General features: G+C 43.3%; 2 protein-coding genes across 5 annotated transcripts in view; one reads left to right on the forward strand and one right to left on the reverse strand.

The window, feature by feature from the left end:
* NSMCE2 (NSE2 (MMS21) homolog, SMC5-SMC6 complex SUMO ligase) overlaps nucleotides 1-8349 on the reverse strand; it is a 216565-nt gene extending 208216 nt beyond the window's left edge. The window contains exons 1-2 of one of the 2 annotated variants that reach the window (XM_049633493.1): nucleotides 8230-8349; nucleotides 3038-3208 (exon numbers count right to left, since the gene is read on the reverse strand). In XM_049633493.1, coding sequence (XP_049489450.1) covers nucleotides 3038-3194 — 157 coding nt within the window. In that variant the 5' untranslated portion in view covers nucleotides 3195-3208; nucleotides 8230-8349. The remainder of the gene's footprint in view (nucleotides 1-3037; nucleotides 3209-8229) is intronic. The other variant, XM_049633495.1, reaches the window with a different exon arrangement.
* Nucleotides 8350-8407: 58 nt separating this feature from the next.
* Nucleotides 8408-24155, forward strand: part of WASHC5 (WASH complex subunit 5) — a 63375-nt gene continuing 47627 nt past the window's right edge. For all 3 annotated transcript variants that reach the window (XM_049633487.1, XM_049633488.1, XM_049633489.1), the window contains exons 1-7: nucleotides 8408-8575; nucleotides 14249-14547; nucleotides 15016-15161; nucleotides 16105-16189; nucleotides 16785-16885; nucleotides 19917-20106; nucleotides 22702-22854. In XM_049633487.1, the coding sequence (XP_049489444.1) occupies nucleotides 14362-14547; nucleotides 15016-15161; nucleotides 16105-16189; nucleotides 16785-16885; nucleotides 19917-20106; nucleotides 22702-22854 (861 nt within the window). In that variant the 5' untranslated portion in view covers nucleotides 8408-8575; nucleotides 14249-14361. The remainder of the gene's footprint in view (nucleotides 8576-14248; nucleotides 14548-15015; nucleotides 15162-16104; nucleotides 16190-16784; nucleotides 16886-19916; nucleotides 20107-22701; nucleotides 22855-24155) is intronic.

Raw genomic sequence — 24155 nt, forward strand, 5'->3', positions numbered from 1 at the left:
CTGACTCTTGATATCGGCTCAGGTCATGATCTCGTGGTTCCTAAGATCGAGCCCAGCGTGTGGCTCTGCACGGATAGCACGGAGCCTGCCTACGGTCCTCTCTTCTCTCTGTCCCTCCCCACACTGGTCACAAGCTTGAGTGCACGTGCATGCACTCTCTCATTCTCTCTCAAAATAAATAAACTTAAAAAAAAAAAAAGAACAGGGCCATTCCTCAATTTTATTTAAACTTAAAGGGCTTATGAGAATTCAACTGCTCAAAGATGATATTAACAACAACACTTTTGATAAATTAAGTTAGTACTTCTGCCTAAAAAAAGCAGAAGAGTACACAATAAATTTAAAAATCCGAAAAATAAGCCCCAGCTACCTGAAAAATCTCCTAATGTAAGAAATTTCATTTCCCAACTAAGTAAGAAAGAAAGTATTCCCAGGGGCACCTGGGTGGCTCAGTCAGTTGAGCATCAACTCTTGGTTTCGGCTCAGGTCATGGTCTCACGATTTCAGGGGTTCAAGGCCCATGTCGGGCTCTGCGTCGACAGTGATGTCTGCTTGGGATTCTCTGTCTCCCTCTCTCTCTGTCCCTCTCAAAATAAATAAACTTAAACATTTTTTTTAATTAAAAAAAAAAAAAAGAAAGTATTCCCAGAATAACCAACACACTTGGAGAAAAAAGGAGTAGACATGGCAACAGTAAAAGTCAATTGCCTAGATACACATCCTATAACATAGCACAGGGAAAGGTGATCACTTCAAATGAGCTAGAAGTTGAACAGGGTCAACCACCTGGTATAGGAAAATGCAACCAACAGGAAACAAAACAATACACATCAGTTCCCTCCAAGTTCTTGGGAACAAGAATCCCCCTTACCAACAAGAGAATTGCAGTGAGGAGTGAGAAAATGGTACCTCAGTGATCACTAACATCTCTTTTAACAAAGTTCATTCTAATTTGTGAGGAAATTGGGCAACCCAGAAGGGAAACAGAAAGGGTGCTAATCTTAGAGGCGAAGAAAGGGAGCATTTCTGTTACAAAGATAATTCATGGACTTTCCCACATGCTCTTCTGTACTTCAATTTGTTCCAATCCAGTCACTGCTCTCCAACATAGTCAACTGCTCTTCTCTCTCATGGCTGAAGATTTTATTATGACTTTTATCCAAGTTAGACTTCAAGTCAAGGTTAAGAACTTTAGAAGGCTACCCACTAAAAATTATGGGTGATTTCTGCTGCTGGCCATGAATGAACTGGTGTGGAGTTGGCCCCCCTGCAGTGAACGACTAGAGAGCTGGATGAAATAAAAACTGACAGCTGCTCTCAGACAGGGGGGCAATAGGCAGGGCAGAACTGAGTCCTGCAGAAAGCGAAAAACAAGTTAGGTAAGTCACGCAATTGCCCTCCTCCCTGCACAAGAGAGGAGGAATCCAAGCAGGGAATGCAAATCTTCAAGGACTAAGGACAGACAGAGACTAGAGTTCAGGGAGGCTAAGACAACAGGGGTTTTCAAGACAGCACTGGGAGAGAGCTATGCACAGAAAGCGCTCGAGGAATCTGCAGAGATCCCCTCAATCCTAAACTACTAAGAAAAAAGTGCTGGGAGCTATACAGTGATCAATTCCCAGAATTCACACAGGATGGGAAGAGCTTCAAATTGCATCCAGTGGAGTGGAGTTATCTCACTGAACCCTCCGGGCAATCAACAGAGACTCAGGAAGGCCAAGCTTTGTAACAAGGCAAAATTGGCCCTAAGATAAATCTACACCAACTTGACCTGCACTGACAAAGTTTAGTTAACCTGGAAAGGATTAGCCTACTCCACAAATTACTTTGATGCCTGCCAAAACAAATGCCATAATTCTTTACTGGAAGACAACAAAATCCAAACACTTAGCAACATAGCGCTCACAATGTCCACGTGAAGAAGCAGCAATAGACAAGAGAAGACAGAATTAGCAGATAAGGATGTTAAATCAGGTATTATAAATATGTTCAGTATATTCAAGAATATAGAGAAAAACATGAACATAATGAAGAGAGATAGAAGACAGAAATAAGATTCCATTTAATTCTTTTTTATGTCCAGAGATGAAAAATCCGGTATCTGAAATTTAAAATTCACTGCGCAGAATTAACAAGAGTAGACACTGCAGAGGACAAAACCAATGAACTTGAAGACACAGCAACAGGCACTTTGAGCTGAAGCCAGACAGAAAAAGACCTGAAAAGAATCAACTAGCCTCAGTGACTTACGGGACACTATCAAGCTGTCCAATACACGTGTAATTAGAGTTCCAGAAGGGGAAGGGAGGGGAGGGACACAAAAACTATTTGAAGAGATGGTGGCAAAATTTTTTCTTAATTTAATCAAAACTATAAGCCCACGAATCCATAAAGCTTCAAGAACACTAGACACAATAAACAAAGAAAATCATGCAAAGGCACATCACAATCAAATCGCTAAAAACTAGCGATATTGAAAACAAACAAAAATCTGTTGCTCCCCTGCTCTGTATATAACATAAAATAAAAACAACCCTAATCCAAAGAAAGCAAATAACATCTTTCTAAATCTTCTGATTGAAAAATGTTCATCAAAGCTGAACTCTCCTATTTTGGTAGAGGCCTTCCTAGCTGGTACCCCTAGCATAAGCTTAGTCTATCAAGCACGAAGACTTAAACTCCTGCAAAATAACTTTATTATAATGCATTTGCGTCCCTTACAGTTCACAAATGTCACATACTTTAGATTGAATGATCTTTGAGGACAGGAACCTTCCTGTTTTCACCTGTAAATTTCTAGTGCAGTTTCTTCTAGCATAGAACTATTTGCAGAAACATGAATAAGTCAGTCTCATTTAATTCTCAGTACACTGTCATGCGGTACTTAGAACACAATGAGAAAACAGATGCCCAGAGGGATTAAGTGATTGCCCCAAGAACACTCAAAAGGTGAGCAGTATCTCATATCCCTAGAATGCCTCCACACCAGGTTATCTCAAAGTAAACACAAAAGAGATAAGTTTTAATTGTTACTTACTCTGAGTTTCCACAAGATCCAAGGCAACACTAGAAGCTGTGTCCATTCCAGAGCTGATACAGGATTGGAAGTTTTTCAAAGTGGAGAGAGCAGATTCTATACCACTGAAGGATATAAAACCAGTTGAGCCTGAACTTGAACTCGAACGTCCAGGCATCTTGAAATTATTGCCTAAGTTTTCAAACACAATAAAATAAGATTTAGGGGTCAGAATAATAACTGCATAAGAAAATAAAACTGCTATAAACATCCATATGAATGTATCTAATATCCCACAAGTGCCACACTATTACGAACATTCTCCATCCCTGGAGGGGACACTAAAGCACTGTGCTGTCATCTGGGCCACCAAACACAGATACACTCAGTACAAGGGGAAAGGGTCTTCGTTTTTCAAAGGAGGGAGAATACCCTCTTTTAAAACATTCCTTGGTTCTCTGAAGAATTCAACAACAGCATAGTTTTATGAAACCTAAAACATAAAGGGGTTAGACAAAGTAGACTATTCATCTGATGCATTTTTCTAAAAACTGATAGTAGTAAAAGTAAAATAGGTTAATACAGAGAACTCCAAAATCTGTAGTTGTTAACTTATCTGACATATATGCATATTGAATTCTGAAAACCATAATATACTAAATATAAATTTAAAAATGTATATATATAGATACCGTATAAATTCCTGACAGTCCTCTGGTTCTAACAGATTTATAGACTTGGTAAGATCCCAGACTCTGTCAGTAAAAGCAGAATTTTTCTACATTCTAGAGCAAAATATGGCGGCCATATGGAGTAGTGGTCAAGCATGTAGCCTCTAGAACCAGACCTACCTCAGTTAAGAGCCGGATTCTGCCATTTGAGTAACTGAATGACTTCAGGCGAATTACTTAACCTCTCAGTGTTTCATTTTTCCCCCTCCTAAAATAGGAATCATCCAGGGCCTAGCTCAAGGATTCCTGTGAGAACTGAATGAGTTAAGGTGTATAACAAAACACTGAAAATAATGCCCACCAGATAAATCTTTAAAAGCGGAAGCAAATATTACCATCAACTTCATCATTATAACACTGGAAGCGACAGTACAGAATAGTGCTTACAAGAATGGACAATGGGCAGAGATGCCTGAAAATTCTGTCCCATCCATGCTACTTAAAACTTCACAACCCTGGTTTAGTTGCTTACCTTCTCTATCTTCAGTCTGAAGGAAATTATCTATCTATCTCACAGCATTATTGAAATCAAATGTTGTAGTTTTCTAAAACTTGTCTGATCTTAAGAATCAGTTGACATGGTTCTCAAAAACATAGATTTGGGGCACCTGGGTGGTTCAGTCAGTTGAGCATCCGACTCCAGCTCAGGTCATGATCTCGTGGTTCATGAGTTCCAGCCCCATGTCGGGCTCTGTGCTGACAGCTCAGAGCCTGGAGCCTGCTTTGGATTCTGTGTCTCCCTCTCTCTCTGCCCCTCCCCCACTCACACTCTGTCTTTCTCTCTCTCTCAAAAATAAATAAACAAAAAAATTTAAAAAGAAATATAGATTTATATACAGGTACTCTCTCAGACCTACTAAATCAGAGTCCCTAGTGGATACTCTAGGAAACCAGTATTTTTATGAATAACCCCAGATAATTCTTAGAATCAAACAAGTAAGGAGAACACTGAAATAACTGCATCTCGACCCCCGCCAAACTTGTATGTTGAGAGCCTAACCCCCATGGTGATGGTATTTTGAGATGAGGCCTTTGGGAGGTAATTAGGTTTAGACATCCTGAGGGTAGAGCCCTCAGGAAGGGATCAGTGTCCTTATTAGAAGAAGAGGAGACACCAGAGTTCTCTCTCTCTCTCTCTTCACCTTGTAAGGATATAACAAGAAGGTGGCCTACTGTGAACTAGGAGGGTCCTTACCAGTATCCAACCATGCCAGCGCCCCAATCTCCAGCTTCTAGTCTCCAAAACTGTGAGAAATGAATTTCTATCGTTTAAGCCACCAGTCTATGCTATTTTTCAATAGCAGCGGGAGCTGACAAAAACACACAGTGTATACAGGGAATAATATAATCCAGGATAAATGGGAAGTATCTAGCACATGGTAACTATCCTTATGATGTGCGTGCAAAATTCACATTACGTGAACGAAACTTTACACTTGCACAGAGCTGGGGAAAACTTCCTTCTGTAATGCTGGAGTATTTCCAGGGAAAAGATTCAGACTGAGAAGCAAAGAGAATGGATGGAGAGGACAGATGGCGTAGATGCACTTTTCCCTACTTCTACCACTATGTACAGCTAAGCACATTAACTCACAGGACGGCAACCCGCCTCCACCTGCGAGACCCCAAAGAATCATCAGGACCAAAATGTCAATCACGCAGTGGTTGAGAAACCCAGGTTTAAACCAACCTCCACTTGGGAGTCTTCCCCAGTAAGAATAATCTCTTTGTTCCCTGAACGTATGGTTACCAAGGAAGTTTAAAACGAGGTTTCTTGAGTTCTTTCCAAGCATGTTATTTTGCCTCCCCTAACAGACCTTGTCTTAGGCCATTCGGGCTGCTGTAATAAGACACCAGACTGGGTGGCTTATAAACCACAGCAATTTATCTCTCAGTTCCGGAGGCTGGCAAGTCCAAGATCAAGGTGCCAGCTGGGTTGCATTCTGAAGGCCCTCTTCCTGGTTCATAGCCCCCAGGCCTTCTCAGTCTTCCTCTTCACAGGTCGAAGGTGCAAGGGAGCTTGAAGAACCTCTTTTACCAAAGGCACTAATCCCATTCATGAGGGCTCTACCCTCAAGACCTAAGCACCTCTCAAAGGCCCCACTTCCTAATACCACCACACGGGCATCAGTATTTCAACACATGAATGGGGGAAGGAGAAAGACAAAAACATTCAGCAGGTCTAAGATTCGCTTCAGGCAGGACTAGTTATTAGCTAACTTAAAAATACTGTTTCCAGGGCACCTGGGTGGCTCAGTCGGTAGAGCGTTGGGACTCTGGCTCAGGTCAGGATCTCACAGTTGGGGAGTTCAAGCTCCACATCCGGCTCTGTGCTGTCGGCCTGTCAGTGCAGAGCCTGCTTCAGATCCTCTCTCCTCCTCTCTCTCTGCCCGTCCCCCACCTGTGCTCTCCCAAAATAAATATTTGTTAAAAAATACTGTTTCCCCAATCAACAAAACTAAAAGGCAACCAACAGAATGGGAAAAGATATTTGCAAATGACATATTGGATAAAGGGTTAGTATCCAAAATCTATAAAGAACTCACCAAACTCCACACCCAAGAAACAAATAATACAGTGAAGAAATGGGCAAAAGACATGAATAGACGCTTTTCCAAAGATGACATCCAGATGGCCAACAGACACATGAAAAGATGCTCAACATCACTCATCATCAGGGAAATACAAATCAAAGCCACACTGAGACACCAGCTCACGCCGGTCAGAGTGGCTAAAATGAACACATCAGGAGACTATAGATACTGGAGAGGATGTGGAGAAAAGGGAACCCTCTTGCACCGTTGGTGGGAATGCAAACTGGTGCAGCCACTCTGGAAAACAGTGTGGAGGTTCCTCAAAAAATTAAAAATAGAACTACCCTATGACCCAGCAATAGCACTGCTGGGAATTGACCCAAGGGATACAGGAGTGCTGATGCATAGGAGCACATGTACTCCAATGTTTATAGGAGCACTTTCAACAATAGCCAAATTATGGAAGGAGCCTAAATGTCCACCAACTGAGGAATGGATAAAGAAGATGTGGTTTATATATACAATGGAATACTACTTGGCAATGAGAAAGAATGAAATCATGCCATTTGCAGCAACGTGGATGGAACTGGAAGGTATTACGCTAAGCGAAATGTCAATCAGAGAAAGACAAGTATCATATGTTTTCACTCATATGTGGATCTTGAGAAACTTAACAGAAGACCATGGGGGAGGGAAGGGGGAAAAATAGTTACAAACAGAGAGGGAGGGAGACAAACCATAAGAGACTCTTAAATACAGAGAACAAACTGAGGGTTGATGGGGGGGTGGGGGAGAGGAGAAAGTGGTTGGGGGGCATTGAGGAGGGCACTTGTTGGGATGAGCACTGGCTGTTGTATGAAACCAATTTGACAATAAATTATACTAAAAAAAAAAAGTTTCCCCGGAGGGCCCCTGTGTGTTTCAGTCAATTAAGTGTTGGACTTCAACTCAGGTCATGATCGCTCAGCTTGTGGGTTTGGGCCCCGCATCGGCCTCTGTGCCAACAGCTTGGAGCCTAGCCTTCTTGGGATTCTGTGTCTCCCTCTTTCTCTGCCCCTCCCCACCACCCCCCCCCACCCCGCCCCGGGGGCTCTCTGTGTCTCTCAAAAATTAAAAAAATTAAAAAAAAAATTTTAAATACTGTTTCCCTCTCTCATCTTTCTGTACAGCACAGTGGTAAGCACAAAGCAAACAATTTACAGACACTATATTGACCTTTAAGTCCATGGGGACCTGTAGGAGTCCAGCCAGAGCTGTATCTCCCTTTACAAGATGCAAGGATACTTCTTTCTTCATGAAGCCTTCTCCTATCCATACAAGCAATTGCCTGCCCCACCCCCGCCATGCTACCACTATCCCTCCCTCTCTTTCTCCATCACACACACACACACACACACACACACACACACACGATTATAAAACTCATCACAACTATTCGTTCACGTGGCTACCACTCCCTCACTCTGGGAGCAGCTTAAACTAGAACTCTGACACGTTCTACAGCATGTAAAACAGCTCCTCTCACAAAACCGGCGATCAATAAAGAACTGAGACTGACAACAATAACAGCAACCACCATTTCCCCATAAACGGGTGCTCCGGCGCTTCACTCTCATTATCCTAATCCTCACAACCATTTATAGGAGAGAAAAGGAAACGGACACAAGAGCTTATTTAAACGACCTGCCCGAGGCCTTGCTTCTAAAGACAGCCCCAACTGGATTAATCTGCACCAAGAATTCGTGATCAGTTCCCTACCAGGGCAGAAGGACGGAGAGATGGCGTCTCGGGAAGGGGGGCAGCCTGCCCAAGCCTCACTGCTTAACGTGCAGAGCCAGGACCGTATCCCAGGTGGACGGACCCCAGCTCAGGGCACCCGCGGAGGGCCCGAGAGGGAGGCGACACCTCCCGCCACCCTCGCCATCGCCACCCCTCGCTTCTGCCTTACCTGGATGTCCGACCCAGCTCTCTCCGGCTGCACCCGGACTGCCCCCACCCGGACCCCAACTCCTTCCTCAACTCCCTTCTCTAGTCGCTGAAACCGCGAGCGCGGGCTCTCGCGTCATCAGCCGGCGCCGGCGAACGGTCACATGACGCCCCGCCCTGCTCTCCGCCCCTCTGATCATGTGACCGCCAGGGGAGCCAGAGGCGGAAGCGGGGGTCCCGCAGGCTGGCGATCGAGGGCTGCGTCTAGACGGGGACGCGTGCGGAGAGGGCGGCGTGGGGACCCAGGTGCCAACCCAGTCCGCGATCGCCGGCCCTGCACGTGCGCCCTGGCGTGGCCCGGGTGACAGGTGAGTTGGGGCGGGACGCGCCCTCGATTCGGTCCCCCGGCCCCTCCCCAGCCCCTGGCCGGGCCGCGCTGGCCGAAGGGGCGTCTGCGGCGTGCGGTGCGGTCTCGATGCGGAGCCCGGCTTGGAGGACTGAGGGGCCTCCTGGGGCGGGGCCGCAGTCCAGGCTCTTCATCTCCACTTAGGTGGACAGATTTTTCCACGCCGCCTGGGCGCTTTAGGAAGTGATGTTCAACTGCTTGGCCCGCATCTGTACCTTCCAAGTTTCCAGGAGCCGTGCTGGGTAGACAGTGTTATCCCTCCGTTTGCCCTCGAGAAAATTGAGTGGTTCGCGAAGTCTCGTCGAGTCTGATGGACCCGGGTTTGAATTCTGGTAATGCCGTGGGCTGCGAGTTGGAGCAAGTCATTCTTGCTTTCTGCACCTTAATTCCCTCACCTGTGTCATGCCGGTGCCAAAGTTCTCTGCATTTCTCAAAACAGTTCCAAGGGTCCTGACTGGTTTATGGTCGCACGGTCGAAAACATAAGTCACAGAGCCGGTAGGAGCCGGGTGTCCCGATTCCAAGTGCGCGGAGCTTACTCCAACATAGGTGATGGAGTCAGGGGAAGGAACGGAGAGGTCTTACTGGCCCACGACCAGGAGCACCTCCCGTTTCTCTTTCTCCTGTCCCTTCCAGGATTTATGAATGGGACTAGAGTGATCAGACTCATTTTAGAACTCTTCTGGAAGAGATTTGTCGGTCACTTTTATCTTGGTCAACAACCATTATATTTTGTTTCTGATAATGGATAGGTGGAGACCAATGCTTCCTTTTTTATGGAACTGAGATCTTATGAAAGGATAAAAATAGACCTATGTTCTTTTGTCCTCTGAGTAGGGCAAACAGCGGTTTGTCCCCGGACAATTTTATTTCCTTCAGAATTCAGTTCTGTACTTACTCGGTAATTGGTATAATGATGCCATGCTGCATTCTTGAAACATGTTGTCTATTGTCTAGGATTACTTTCCCAACTGTAAAGCACAGTTCCATACTAAATTCTATTTTTTTAACATTTAAAAAAATGTCATTTATGAGTATATCTAGTACATATTATTCATTCTAAACACTCACTTTCAATCCTTCATGTGTTTATACACACAAATTTACCAAATATACACACATATTTACCATTACTAGTAGTTTCAGGATGGTTACTTTTGCATAAAGCTAAACATGATGTAAATTTCAAATAATTTTTTAATTTTATTTTTTAATATAATTTATTGTCAAATTGACTTACATATAACACCCTGTGCTCATCCCAACAAGTGCCCTCCTCAGTGCCCATCACCTATTTTCCCCTCTCCCCCCAACCTCCCCCCCTACACTAAATTCTTAAAAATAAAGTTACAGCTACTTTTTGGGTGCTTTCTAAAAGAAAAGTAGGCAATTGAGTGGGATCTCTGGTTTCATTTCATGCCAAATAGTAATGCAGCTTATATTGAGAAAAACTGGTCTTTATGAATTTTCTTCATCTCTAGCAGCAAAAGAACCACTGACTAGAAGATTCAATATGGGTTTTTCTGCAGTGTTCATTTGCACCTCATTCTAGAGTGATTTTTTAAAAATCTCAACCACGTCTTAGCACCTTCTATAAAGCCACATAATTCTGAAATCACTGCAACATGATTAGGCATCTTTAATGTTGGTTCTTAGATTCTGTTCTTTAGGGCAAGTTTTTCAGCCAACCTTGGGGTATTTACCAAATAATGTAACCAAATAATATCTTGAATGTTGCCAGCAGTGTAAGGATTTAAGGATTACAATAAGAAGTAGATACACAAAAGTCTTGACATGTCATTATCCCAGGCCTAAGCTAACCTGACCATGTGCATGCAGGTGCTGAGTGTATCTGTTCATCCTTTTTTTTTTTTTTTTTTTTTTGCTTGGGGAGGGAAGGGAAGAAGGCAGGTAATGGTGTTTTGCTTTAAAGATGTTTTCTCCATGGTCCCATTGTCTGGCCTGTGTTGGTATCCAGAATCTGGTTGCAGTTACAGCAGTGAAACATAGCTTGTCCACCTTGCAGTTGTGTCTGGAGTTTCTTCCTGCTTAGACCTGGTGTCCTTAGACCTTAGATCCTTCTGGGTTAGTTTGGTGGTCTTCAGAGGACTTCAGTGACTTTTTCTTTCTCCCCCCCCCCCCCCCTTTCCCTTTTTTTCCCCCCTTTTTTTGTCTCATTTTCCCAGCCACACCCATTCAGTGCAAAAAAAATGGAGTGAAATTGGGCCGCCTGGCTGGCTCAGTCAGTAGAGCATGTGACTGTTGATCTTGGGGTGAGTTGGAGCCCCACGCTAAGGGTAGAGTTTACTTTAAAAGAGGTGGAATGTGGGGCGCCTGGGTGGCTCAGTCGGTTGAGTGGCCGACTTTGGCTCAGGTCATGATCTCGTGGTCCGTGAGTTCGAGCCCCGCGTCGGGCTCTGTGCTGACAGCTCAGAGCCTGGAGCCTGTTTCGGATTCTGTGTCTCCCTCTCTCTGACCCTCCCCCATTCATGTTCTGTCTCTCTCTGTCTCAAAAATAAATAAACGTTAAAAAAAATTAAAGAAAAAAGAGGTGGAATGAAATTATCTGAAATTCAGCCTATTAGAGATCAACGTGCCTTCACAAGTAAACATCATGAGAAAATGAAAGGGCTTGTTAATAATTTATGCCTTAATGTATATTAAAGGATACCCTCGTTGGAGAGAGTTCTAGACAACTGTAATGGCTTCTTAGCAGTCCCTGCTGTTGGAGCAACCCCATCCACTTCCTCTGATCTGTGCTTCTATCCTGTGCTCACTCTGCACCAGCCACATCAGCCACTTTGCTGTTCCTGGAACACATCTAGTGCATTGCTGACCTGGGGCCTCTGCATTTACTTGTAAATCCTGCCTGGCATGCCCTTCTCCCAGATCATCACTTACTGTAAAATAACAAACTACCCCAACACCTAGTGGCTAAGACAAAAGACGTTTATTGTCTTACAGTTTCTGTGGTCAGGAATCAGTTGGTGTGGCTTAGCTGGGTGCGTTCGGCTGAGGGGCTCTTGGGAGGTTGCAGCCTAGCTGTGAATAGATGCTGTCGTCTGAAGGCTCAGCTCGGTTTGTGGGGGGGGAGTCCCTTTTCAAGCTCATTCAGGTGGTTGTTGGGAGGCCTCTCACTCCCTCATCACAGGGCTCTCTTACAACATGACAGGTTGCTTTCTCCCAGAGCAAACAAGCTAGGGAACGCGCCCCCACCAGAAGTCAGAGGTTTTTTGCAATCTAATCTCAGAAGTGATATCTTTTACATCTACCATATTCTGTTCTTTAAGAGATAGGAAGCCACACTCAAGGAGAGGGGCCTCCACAGGGCATGAATAAGGGGAAGGAGGGCATCGGGGACTGTCTTAGGGGCTTCTGACAACACCCGGATACCCTTACTGCTTGCTGCCTCACTTCCTTCTGGTCCCTGCTCAAATATCTTATCAGAGAGGCTTTCACAAACTAAAACAGCACACACTCCGTCTCTTTATCATGCTTTTTCCTTCCCAGCAATGATCACAGGCTGATACCTAATGTATTTATTTGTTTATTGTCTCTTCCCCACTCCCAATAGTATGCAGGCTTTATGAGAGAGAGCAGGAACTTAGTTTTGTTCACTGAAGCAGCCTCAGGTCCTAAAACAGTGCTTGGCACATAGTAGGCACTAGATGCCTATTTACTGAATGAATGAATCTGTAGCATTAGGGATGCTTCCACCTACAAATAATCCCAAAGCCAACTAGCAGTAAATAAAGCATAAAAACAGTTCATTTTACAAGGATTACAGAGATAGGTCGTGCTACAGTTGAATCAATGAGTCAGTCACCTCAACAAGAATTTAGAGCCTTTCTTTCCTTCCAAAGCACAATCTGCAGGTTTGGGGCCTTTTTTCTCTTAGGCTCATCACCTCATGGTCTCAAGGTGGCTATTGAAACTTCAGACAAGACATGTTCATTGGGCCACATTCAAAGACAAGAAGAAGAGGGATAGAGGAAAGAGAGAAATTTCAAGTGCTTCTCTCCTTATTGCAGGAGGGAAAAAACATTTCCTATCAGATCTGCCGTAGTCTACCTCTTACGTCTATTTGGTCGAAACTGAGTCACATGTGTAGCCTAGATTCGGGGTCAATGAGAAAATAAGGATCCACCTGTTCTGTCCTCTATAGGAAAAAAGGGAAAGGAGGGAGGGAATTATTGTTGGAGAGTCAACAGCATCCTAGGAAATGAAGACATTTGTAAATACTGAATCAATAAGAAGAGAGTTATAAGAGGAAAAAAGAAAACCTTTAAGGGTTACACAAAAGATAACTACACAAGGTAGCTCAGCGCGAGTGAACTTTGAAAATATGTGACAAGGGTTGGGGAATGTTTTGCTGGGGCTGCAGAGGAAGCCCTCTCCTGTCCAAAGTCTTCCCACATTCTGGTTTCGCGTACAGTGAAGTCCTCACTATTTTACTGTTTACTTTTTGAGTCCCTGCAGCCAGAAGATTACATATGAACGTAAAAATTGGCATGGATATAAAAATTGTAATGATCACTTGTAAGATGAGTTCCCTTGCAGATATTCATGTGCTAAAGAGTCTCTTGGGCTGAATTCTTATTTTTGGTGGTCACTCTTCTTAATGCTAATGTCGTGTCGATAGGACACAGTGCCAGTGCAAATGTTAGGAAGTACACAGGCCTTCACGAAGTTGAAAAATAATTCAGGCCTGCATGAAGCTGACCCAACGATGACCTAGCTAAATTAACAAGTAGAGGAGAGCAATACAGCGAAGATGATGACAAAATTAACACTTTCAAAGATAATGATTTGAAAAAAGAGTTGGAAGAGGCCTTTGGGAAAATGAATGCTGCCTTGAAACATCTTTTTTTTGTTGCAAAAATTACCTTTTTCTAAGATCATGCTATGAAAGTCAACTATGAAGTATAAGATATGTATTATCAAAATCACAATTTGGTGAGATCAACTTTCAGCACATTCTTTGTGTGTCCCTTGAGTTAGTACGTCCTTGTTGCAACTTTACTCTGAATTGTGGGTAAGTACGGAACTTACTTTCATACGTTTTAATTACATCATTCCGAGATACCTTGCTAATCAAAACTTTTCCACCGCTCAGTATGAAACATTTGTCTCTACTTTAGCGTCCCTCAGGAGTATTTCTCAGGTATGTCTTACCCTTGATAACAAGGGCCTCCGATGTTTTCCGTATGAGAAACACTTTTTTCAAGGTGGCTCCCTCACCTAATTCGAGTGGATTTGAGACACAGTTATCTTTTCCAGAGGTAAAACAACTCCCGTAAGGACAATTTAATAATCAGTGCCCAACATAAGGCCCGTTGGAACCGCGATGCTCACTGGCTCCTCCCAGCTGCATCAGGTCCTTTCTCACGGGGAGAAGTGAATAAAGGATTGAAAACAGGCCAAGAGTGTTCACTTAGCAAAGTCCATCCACATGGAACACCGGGAGGAGTGGACAATAAAGGCTCTTCCCTCATGTCGGAACTCATTACTTGTTTTAACTTTTTTTTTTTTAAGTGAGTTTGGGAGAAGAATAAATATTATGCATGTGTTACATATGCCCCCTTTAAAAATGGAGATTTTTTTTTTTTTTTTTATACTTTCCTTTTGGGATACAGGTCCTTTAATGGAGCAGCCAATCTGTCAGCAGACCTGGTTTCATCTAATGATTTACAGACCTCAGCTCTGAAGCCAGTGAAACATTCCTCCCGGCCAGGCACTCATCCGCACGATGTTGGACTTCCTAGCTGAGAACAACCTGTGTGGCCAGGCAATCCTAAGGATTGTTTCCTGCGGTAATGCCATCATTGCTGAACTTCTGAGGCTCTCGGAGTTTATCCCTGCTGTGTTCAGGTTTAAAGACCGAGCCGATCTACAGAAATATGGAGATATCATCTTTGATTTCAGCTATTTTAAGGTAACCTTCCTCCATAGCATTTTCAACACTATCTTTCCTACAAAAGCATGCTTTCTCTGGGAAGCGTGGGACCCTGAGAGGCTAAGTAATTATGGAGAAAGAGTTAAAGAGGAAAGCTTTTATACCACATTTACCGTCAGCTAATTTGAAAATAATATAAAGGTGTTGTGGGGAAGCCCTAACATAACATAATCACACTTTTAAAAAGATAACTTTGGTGAAACGTATTTTACAGTGAAGGTCCCCACACTTAAAAGCTTGCCGATCACGGTTACAATCCAACTTTGTTTCTTTCAAGGGGATTCCGTATCTAGGCGTCTGTTCTCTCTGTTACTTTCTGTTGCTCCTCTTTCAATTTCTGATCCCCTTTTTCAAGCATAGGAACACATTTTTAAAAGACCGTTTAGAAAATGTTACCGACAAGTATGCTTTTATTGACGTTTCACATGAATGTGTTTTTCTTCTTAGGGTCCAGAGTTATGGGAAAGCAAGCTGGAAGCTAAGCCAGAGCTGCAGGATTTAGATGAAGAGTTTCGTGAAAACCACATAGAAATTGTGACCAGATTTTATTTAGCCTTTCAAAGTGTGCATAAATATATTGTAGACCTAAACAGGTATTAATTCAGTAATAGCTTATTCTGGGGGTAACTAGTGGAAAAGGAACGGGCAAGAGCGTGCACGCCTTCCTGAGTTCCTCTCCTACTGTGCGTAATTGTCTTTTCCTTCCAGTGGCACTTGTCAACCTTTAGTATTTTAGAGTGTTGTTATGCTTTCCTGCTCTTGTGAAGCGGTACGATAACCTCGGCTTGTACTGAGTCATGGCTTTCTTTCTTTTCTTTTTTTTTCTCATTGAGGCGTAGTCCACGCATAATGTTTACATTCCTTTCAGGTGTGCAGCAGAGTGATCTGGTAGCTCTGTAAGTTCTGCTGTGCCCACAAGTAGCTACCGTCTGTCGCCGTGCAGCACCCCCTTCACCCCTGGGACTCCATAACTGGAAGCCTGTACCTCCCTCGCCCCTTCCCCCATTTTGCCCACCCGGCCCCCACCCCATCCCACTCCCTCTGGCAGCCGTCAGTTTGTTCTCTGTATTAAGCCATCTGGCTTTCCATCCTGTAGTTTATGATCATATTTTAGCATCTTCTTTAGGAGAAGTTGGAGAAAAAGCTTATTTTTGTAGCATTAGTAACCGTAGCCTGCCTTCTCATCCCTAACTGCACAGTGTTTTCTTCCTTTCAGCCCTTAAGAATTCATTACTCAGCAGTTTTTAAACTATTCCATGTCTTTATAACGTTACTTCTAAGATACTTATGATTCATAAATCGGGACTAGAGACGGTTCTTTCCGCTTAGAGTAGCCAGTGTTAGCAAACCTGTGGCCCTAACCACTGGGAGTTCCATTTCACGAGTCCCTTCGTAAAGAGCATGAAGGGCCACAAACGTGTGAAGGCCAGAATGTCTGGTGTCTTGTCTTATCTTTTAAAAATCTTTATATTCCTTCTTCAAAAGTGGTCATGTTTTCATTAGAATGAATAACTTGCCCTGGGGTTTCATTTCTAGATATCTAGATGATCTCAATGAAGGTGTGTATATTCAGCAAACCTTAGAAACTGTGCTCCTCAATGAAGATGGAAAACAGCTTCTAGTAAGTAATAGTAGCCACTTAAAATAGAAAGTCAAGAATGTCAACTTTTTTCCCATACGTCCCAAAGACATACAAAGTACCCTTCTTTAAAGGGAAGCAAATAAACTGACAGTTCTCTTCCAATCAACAATATCTGAATTTAGAACATAGTAGACTCTGAACAGAATTACAAGTGAGTGGAAATCATGGGGTGGTGGTGAACTTCCTCAGCGCAGTCCTATCTTCTTTATCTTCTGCATCCCAGACCTCCAGCCTTGGAAACTAGTACGTGATAGTCACTTAAGAAAAGTTCGTTAACCAGGTAAAGGGTTTAGAAGTATTCATAATGTTGGGACTCCATTTGGGGCCCCAAGCGAAATACCAAAAATAGGCCAATTGAAAGGTAATCACTGCAAATTAAAATTTGTTTCCCATAAATTTTCCAAAGCCCATCCTGTACAGAAGGTGAGAGCCTTTGGGAAAATCTGCAGTCTCCTTGTAATATGAAGCCTTTGGGAGGAGTAGGAACGAAGTGATTCTTTTTAACCCTCGTCAACTTCATTCCATAAGAACGTAGACTCCTGTGAGTTGGGCCATTGTCTTTCTCTCTCCATAGTGTGAAGCACTGTACTTGTATGGAGTCATGCTGCTGGTTATCGACCAAAAGATCGAAGGAGAGGTCCGAGAGAGAATGCTGGTCTCCTACTATCGATACAGGTATCCATCCCAGGGCTGGGACCGCACCCCCCAAAAGCACCGCTGTTGGTAAAACGCCGTAGTTTCTGTACTACTCGTCGTGAATGGCAGCGGTACGATCTAGAATGAAAGGCGTGAGGTTCTTATTTCTTCTGAACGTAATGGAGAAATGTAACAATTACTCTATATTTGTATCATTACCATAATAATATATTATTAATAATATAGAAGTATATTTATATAATATATATTATAATTAATAATTATAATTTTATTATTTATAATATTATAATATTATAATTATATAATAATAGATTATATGTCATGTAATCTATATATTACACATAAAGGAGCCTATGTGTTTTAGATTATTAGAGACACATAGATCATCATGTCCACAATAGTACCTCAGTTTTTTTGGGTTTTTTTTTTTAAAGGAATCTGAATTTTCTTTATCTTAAAGGTAAATTTGGAAATGTTGGAAGTCTAATGAATGTTCTTTTTTTTTTTTTTTTAAGTCTTTAAATATTACACCTTGGCAGATGTAGGGACGTGAATAAATTTTCTGTTGTCATTTTTGGTTTGATGACTTTGGAAAGCCATTTCTCAGAGTTAGGTGGGAAGTGAATTCTCACCTGAATATATGTGGAAACAAAACAACAGCACATATCACAATCACGTGTTTCGTACGTCTGTCCAGAACTATGACTTTAAGGGGTAGGGTCTTTAAATCAGAAGCCACTGTAAAGTTCTATAATTCCAGTATCTACCACACAGATTTCAACGTGCTGAGTTAATGAGTCAAAACCTGGATGTAAGGTCAATATTAGAAAAAGTCAAGGGGTGCCTGGGTGGCTTAGTCAGTTAAGCGACTAACTCAGAGATTTCAGCTCAGGTCATGATCTCATGGTCTGTGAGTTCGAGCCCAACATCAGGCAGAGCCTGCTTCAGATTCTCTCTCTCTCTCTCTCTCTCTCTCTGCCTCTTCAACACGTGCATGCTCTCTCTGTCTCTCAAAATAAATATATAAACTTTAAAAAAAATAAGAGAAAAAGTCAAGATTTTGGAAGAAACAAATGATAGGCAGGAATCAGTTAGCACTGTGAGCTGAAGATGTGCAGACTGGAATTAACATTCTTTTTTTAGACATTTATTTATTTATTTTTGAAAGAGAGCACGCTCAGGGGAGGGGCAGAGAGAGAATCTCAAGCAGGCTCCACAGTGTCAATGCAGAGCTTGATATGGGTCTCAAACTCATGAACCATGAGCTCATGTCCTGAGCCAAAACCAAGAGTCGGACACTTTACCGACTGAGCCACCCAGGCGCCCCTAGAATTCACATTCTTAAACTTACAAATTGGGACAAAATAAATAGGACAAAGGGGCAGATCCTCAGCAGAAAGGGATTGTTGGGGACATCATCTTTTCAGCGACACCTGCTACTGCTGCCCCTTCATCGCAGGCTGCTCAACTAGCCCATGTACTTCAGCTTCATCAGTATGTGAGGAGAGTGTCCACAGCAGACATAATTCATTCACATCAGTTTGACCATGAGGTGTTTTATCATCCATGTTTTTAAAAATGGACTTGAAATTTTTTTTAATGCTTACTATTTTTGAGAGAGAGACAGCATGAGCAGGGGAGGGGCAGAAAGAGAGAGGGAGACACAGAATCTGGGACAGGCTCCAGGCTCTAAGCTGTCAGCAGAGAGCCTGACGCAGGGCTCAAACCCGTGAACCGTGAGATCATGATCTGAGCCGAAGTTGCACTCTTAAGTGACTGAGCCACCCAGGCGCCCTTTAAAAATGAACCTTGAATGCCCTTGTGTATATTTCCAAAAGTACCTGGAAAACCAAAAATAATAAATGACATAAAGAAGGAGAAAAAAGGGTTTGCTCATCAAGGCCAGCTTTGACAATTCTGCTTTGTCCTTTTGGGTACAACAGTGAATTCATTAGAATGTGAGGACCCATTACTGAAGTCCTGAACAATCGCCAAGTCAGAGTTGTGGGAAAGGAGATTCTTGTATCAAATAGGAGGTCATCCTCAAGTCTAAGATTCTTTGAGTCTGAGGGATTACCACTCCACACCACCCTGAAAATCACAAATGTTTTGATTCAATCTCTGTAGAAGGTACACCTTGCCAAGGAAAAAAAACAAACAATGATTATATATCCCACTTTATGTTGACATAATCTTTTAAAATTATTTTTTAACCGGGGCGCTTTCATTCGGTTAAGCATCTGACTTCGGCCCAGGTCATGATCTCACGGTTCATGGGTTTGAGCCCCATGTTGGACTCTGTGCTGACAGCTCAAAGCCTGGAGCCTGCTTCAGATTCTGTGTTTCCCTTTCTCTCTCTCTCTCTCTCTCTCTCTCTCTCAAAAATAAAAAAAAATTACAAAAATTTTTTTAATTATTTTTTAACTTATGAAATGTTGGTACTGGATCACATTCTTTATCTGCAACTCTGAAATCCAAAGAGCTCTCAAAGAAAATATATGCATGTGTACACACACACGCGTGCACATAGTAACTCCTCTGGCAGCAAACTCTGATCTCACCTGAAGCCATGTGGAGTCAAAACCTGATCAGACCAGATCGGAGGCTATAGATGGTCCTTATTTATCTCATTTGCATGACAATTCATAAATTTTGCTGCAGAAATATTAACGTGTGCTGAGCATGTAATGCTAATTGAGACCCTACTAAAGTGTTGTATACGATCTACACGCCATGTTAATTTCTTACATTTGAAAAACGCAGTATTCTGAAACAAATCCAGCCCTAAAGATTTTAGACAAGGGATTGTGGACCTCAACTTAGAACTAACTATACATACATGTAAGAATCCGTCTGGTAAGTTTGCTATAATAGGCTTTTTGAAAATACAATTGTGACTCTCCGGGGACATAGATTGACCAGGAGTCTTATGTAAAACTACATAAAGTCAAGTTATGATGAAATTCTGCTCTTTTGGACTTTTGAGTTTCTAAGCTGTGGTTTGTGTGGTTTGTTTGGCCCTATGTTTCCCATTGTGAACGTGGTTCAGCGCTGCTCGATCTGCTGATTCAAACATGGATGATATTTGTAAGCTGCTACGAAGTACAGGTTATTCCAGCCAACCAGGAGCCAAAAGACCACCCAACTATCCTGAGAGTTATTTCCGGAGAGTGCCTATCAATGAAGCCTTCATCAGTATGGTCATTGGTCGACTGAGATCTGATGATATTTACAACCAGGTGGGCATCAAATCTACCAACATCTTCATCGTTTGAAAGATTGATTTCACTTTCCTCCTCAATTACTCCTTCCCTTCCTTATTCCTCAGAAGAACAAAAGCACCCAAAAAAGTCCAAACTTTTTGAGGTCTACTATAGTTGGGTAGAGGAAAAAGGGATAATAATTTGGGAAGAATTTGAGATTTCAGGGAGAGGATGGGATTTGAACTCTATTTGGAAAAAAGATCATTCTCTCAGCCATTCATTCAACATAGAGTTACTGAGCGTGTGTTACATGCCTGTCCACAAGCTAGGTGCTGGGAGGCCATCACCGACAAAGACAGGTCATGGTCCCAGCCCATAATGAGCTTGTAGCTGAGGAAAGAAGACAGACAACTAAAGGAATTACTGTAAAGCAAGGTGAGTGATAGCTTAGGGGAAACACAGGGTGCCACGGAGCGTACAACAGGGGCAACAGATTGCAGCAGGTGGCGAAGGGGACGTAAGGACACTCTAGCGAGAAGGCAGCTTGAGCAGGGCCGTGAAGACCCTGTAACATTTAGAAGTTACCTCCCTTTCCTCTCCAGTATGTGTATCGCTCATGTAAGAGGGCACCAAGGAAAAGTACCATGTGACTTCAATTTCCTGAAGAAAACTTAATTTTAGGGGCACCTGACTGGCTCAGTCAATAGAGCATGTGATGCTTGACCTCAGGGTTGTGAGTTCAAGCCCCCACATTGCATGTGGAGATTACCTCAAAATAAAATCTTAAAACAAAACAAAAAAAAGATGCATAATTTTATGTATTGGGTATTTTTCTTACCAAAGAATTGGCCCATAACAGCCGGCTATCATTTATCACAGAGCACAGCTGCCCTACCCAGTTCTGCAAGTACCCAGTTAGTTTTCTTTAGGAATATTATAAGTATCAATAAAAGAGGTTTGTGTGTGTGTTTTAAAAACAGCTCAAAATAAGCCACCTGCAGATACTCGGTCTTCATAATTTGTTGCCATTTATTGAGAATTCGGTACCAACCAGAATCATAGTTGATTTTCTTCATGAACTGTTCTCTCTCTCCTCAGAACAGTCCTGCAGAGTGGACAACGTTATCCTCATGTTGCTGTTGAGAAAAATAAGGCTTAGGGAGCTTCATAATTTTTCACAAGGTCATGTAACTAAGTATCAGAGCCCGAATTTGAACTTGGGTCTATATGACTTCAGGGGCCATGCTACTCCTCACTGCCTGTCTTTACCCCTTCTGCCAAGTATGGGGTCCATCTTGTCTGTGTGTCTGTGTCTCGAGGCAGTGAGTTTCAGTTTTCTCTTGCCCCGTGACTGTACTAACACAGGGCCTTGGCTGTGGTGTGCTGTGTACCCACCCCACTCGCTGCCTGGCACCTGCCCCGTCCCTGGTCATGGTGGGTTGGACAGGGGCAGTCACTTGACCCAGGACAGATCGGATTCCCTGTTAGGTGATTTGGAATGGGGCTCCAGAAACATCATCTGCACGTGGGTTTACTCATCACACACAAAATTTGGAATTTGGGGGCAGCCCAATTCTCCCACGTGTAAGATGAGAGGAGCAAGAGAGAAGGGGCAAACACATCAAGGGGTGGAAACGGTGAAGGCTTTGTGGCCCACAGCTCCAGACCCTTCCTGTAGCCCGGCCACACTCCTGCCTGTGGGTTCCCTGCCATGTCGCTGTGTCCACCCTCGTAGCAATTTCCTCCCTTTGTGTTTGTGGTCCTCGAGGTGACGCGTACTGTGTGCAGCCAGGTCACCGACCCATGTGGTGACAGAGCCCTGGGATGCACCAGCACCTGAAAGGCAGGCAGTGGAACACCCAGCAAAGCAGGGCAACAGGGGTGGCATCTGTGAACCTTGAGAGAACTGAAGTGAGAGTGTGAAACAGAGGCTGTTGGACCAGCGTGATTGTGAGGTGACGAGTGACTTGGAGAGATCATAGGTGATGGTGCAGGGCACGTTTCAGGGAGCTGTAGAATGAACAGGAAGTGAGAAAATGGGGACAGGGTGTGGGGTCTGTCAGTTCTGAAAGACTGTGATAGAAAGACCCAGAGGGGCGCCTGGGTGGCTCAGTCAGTTGAGCGTCCGACTTCGGCTCAGGTCATGATCGCGTGGTTCGTGGGTTCAAGCCCCGTGTCGGGTCCTGTGCTGACAGCTCAGAGCCTGGAGCCTGCTTTGGATTCTGGGTCTCCCTCTGCCTCTGCCCCTCCCCAGCTTGTGCTCTGTCTCTCTGTGTCTCAAAAATAAATAAACGTTAAAAAAAAATTTTTTTTAAGAGAGACCCAGAAATGGACAACTAGCAGGAGACATGGGGGTAAAACATTTTTCTCCTCCTTGAGGCAAAGACTTCAAGTTGCAGTTGAGTCAGGGGCTGGAGGGAAGAGAATGCTGTGTGGTTAGCAAGAATGGCCCTGGTTGTATTGTCCTCTAACAAGGCCACAGTCTGAGGATCGCACGCGGGGTCCAATTCCCAGAGGGGATGGACTCTTGAGGGACTGGGACGTCCTGGAACCACATCATTTACTGGGCACGTGTATCGGTTCACAAGTCACCAACAGCTGCCTCTTCAGGGTGTTGTCTCTGTGTTGCAGGTCTCCGCATATCCTTTGCCAGAACACCGCAGCACGGCCCTGGCCACTCAGGCCGCCATGCTGTACGTGACCCTCTACTTTGAACCTGCCATTCTTCACACCCATCAAGCGAAAATGAGAGAGATTGTGGACAAGTACTTTCCAGACAACTGGGCAAGTATCACCATTAGTCTCTTTGTCCTCTGGAATAATCCTGTTAGGGAACCAACTCTGCGTTCTTTTGGCCTTTAGCCCAGAGATCATAATGTTGTAAACGAGACATTAAGTCACATTGGTGAAACTCCTCCAAGTGCGTGGAGAATCTTCTGAATCATGACATGAGGGAATAAGTCAGTAAAACTTGGTGAAGAGCCCATGGGTTTGTTTTTTCTCTCTTAAATGGATACTCTCAAGGTAAAACCCTATATTGAAATGTTCTCGCTTTAGCTGCTGAATTGTAACTGTTTCACATGCAGTGAAACATACTTTCTTCCTTTCTATTTTATGAATCTAAGCTTGCAAAATTAATCTGTTACCGAAGAAGAGTGTTACTTTAATAATAAGTTTTATCTATCTGTAAGCTAATGTTGATGGGGCTGTTAAAGTTTATATTGCAGAGATGTGCTTGTGACTTTTTAACATTGTGTCACTCAAAACTCAATTCTTTTTAAAAAAATGTTTTTTAATGTTCATGTATTTTTGAGAGAGAGACATAGAGTGTGAGCAGGGGAGGGTCAGAAAGAGAGGGAGACACAGAATCAGAAACAGGGTCCAGGCTCCGAGCTGTCAGCACAGAGCCCGATGCGGGGCTCGAGCTCACGAACCGCCAGATCATGACCTGAGCTGAAGTGAGACGCTTAACCTACCGAGCCACCCAGGTGCCCCAAAACTCAAATCTTAAAAACATAAGGCTGACTTAACGTACTCAGTGTAGATGAGATGTTCTCCTTGTACGTAGAGGTTTTGATAAAGTACAGTGAATTGGATCCTGGTCTCAGGGAATAGATTCTGTTTCACTTCTTATCAGTCATTGAATCACAGACTGTCTGTGATTAGGGAGCCTGCAGTGAGACGTGATGCTTCCTACCCACGAACGCATCATGCTTATAAGCTAGGAGCTGAGCAACCAGAAGGAAAACTCTGATAATCTGGTTTCATTTGCTAAGCATAATAAAGAGTTTCGACCATAGTGCTACAATGAGAAACAGTAACACGTTTAGTGTTAAGGAAGGTCAAAACCCACTTATGTGAAGCTTACAAGAGACCCTCCTGAAAAACACCCATGACATGCTAAAAATGAAAGAATTTAAAAAGCGAGTGAGATGCCAGGCAAATGCCACCCAGTAAAAATCCAGTAAGAAAATACTTACATCACACCATAGAGACCTTTAAAGAAAAACCTGCGTAGGGATAAAGAGGGATCACGTATGATATTAAAAAGAATAATCCAGGGTGCTTGGGTGGCTCACTTGGTT

Source organism: Panthera uncia, chromosome F2 (genome assembly GCF_023721935.1).
Source record: "Panthera uncia isolate 11264 chromosome F2, Puncia_PCG_1.0, whole genome shotgun sequence".
In the NCBI taxonomy this organism is placed as follows: Eukaryota; Metazoa; Chordata; class Mammalia; order Carnivora; family Felidae; genus Panthera; species Panthera uncia.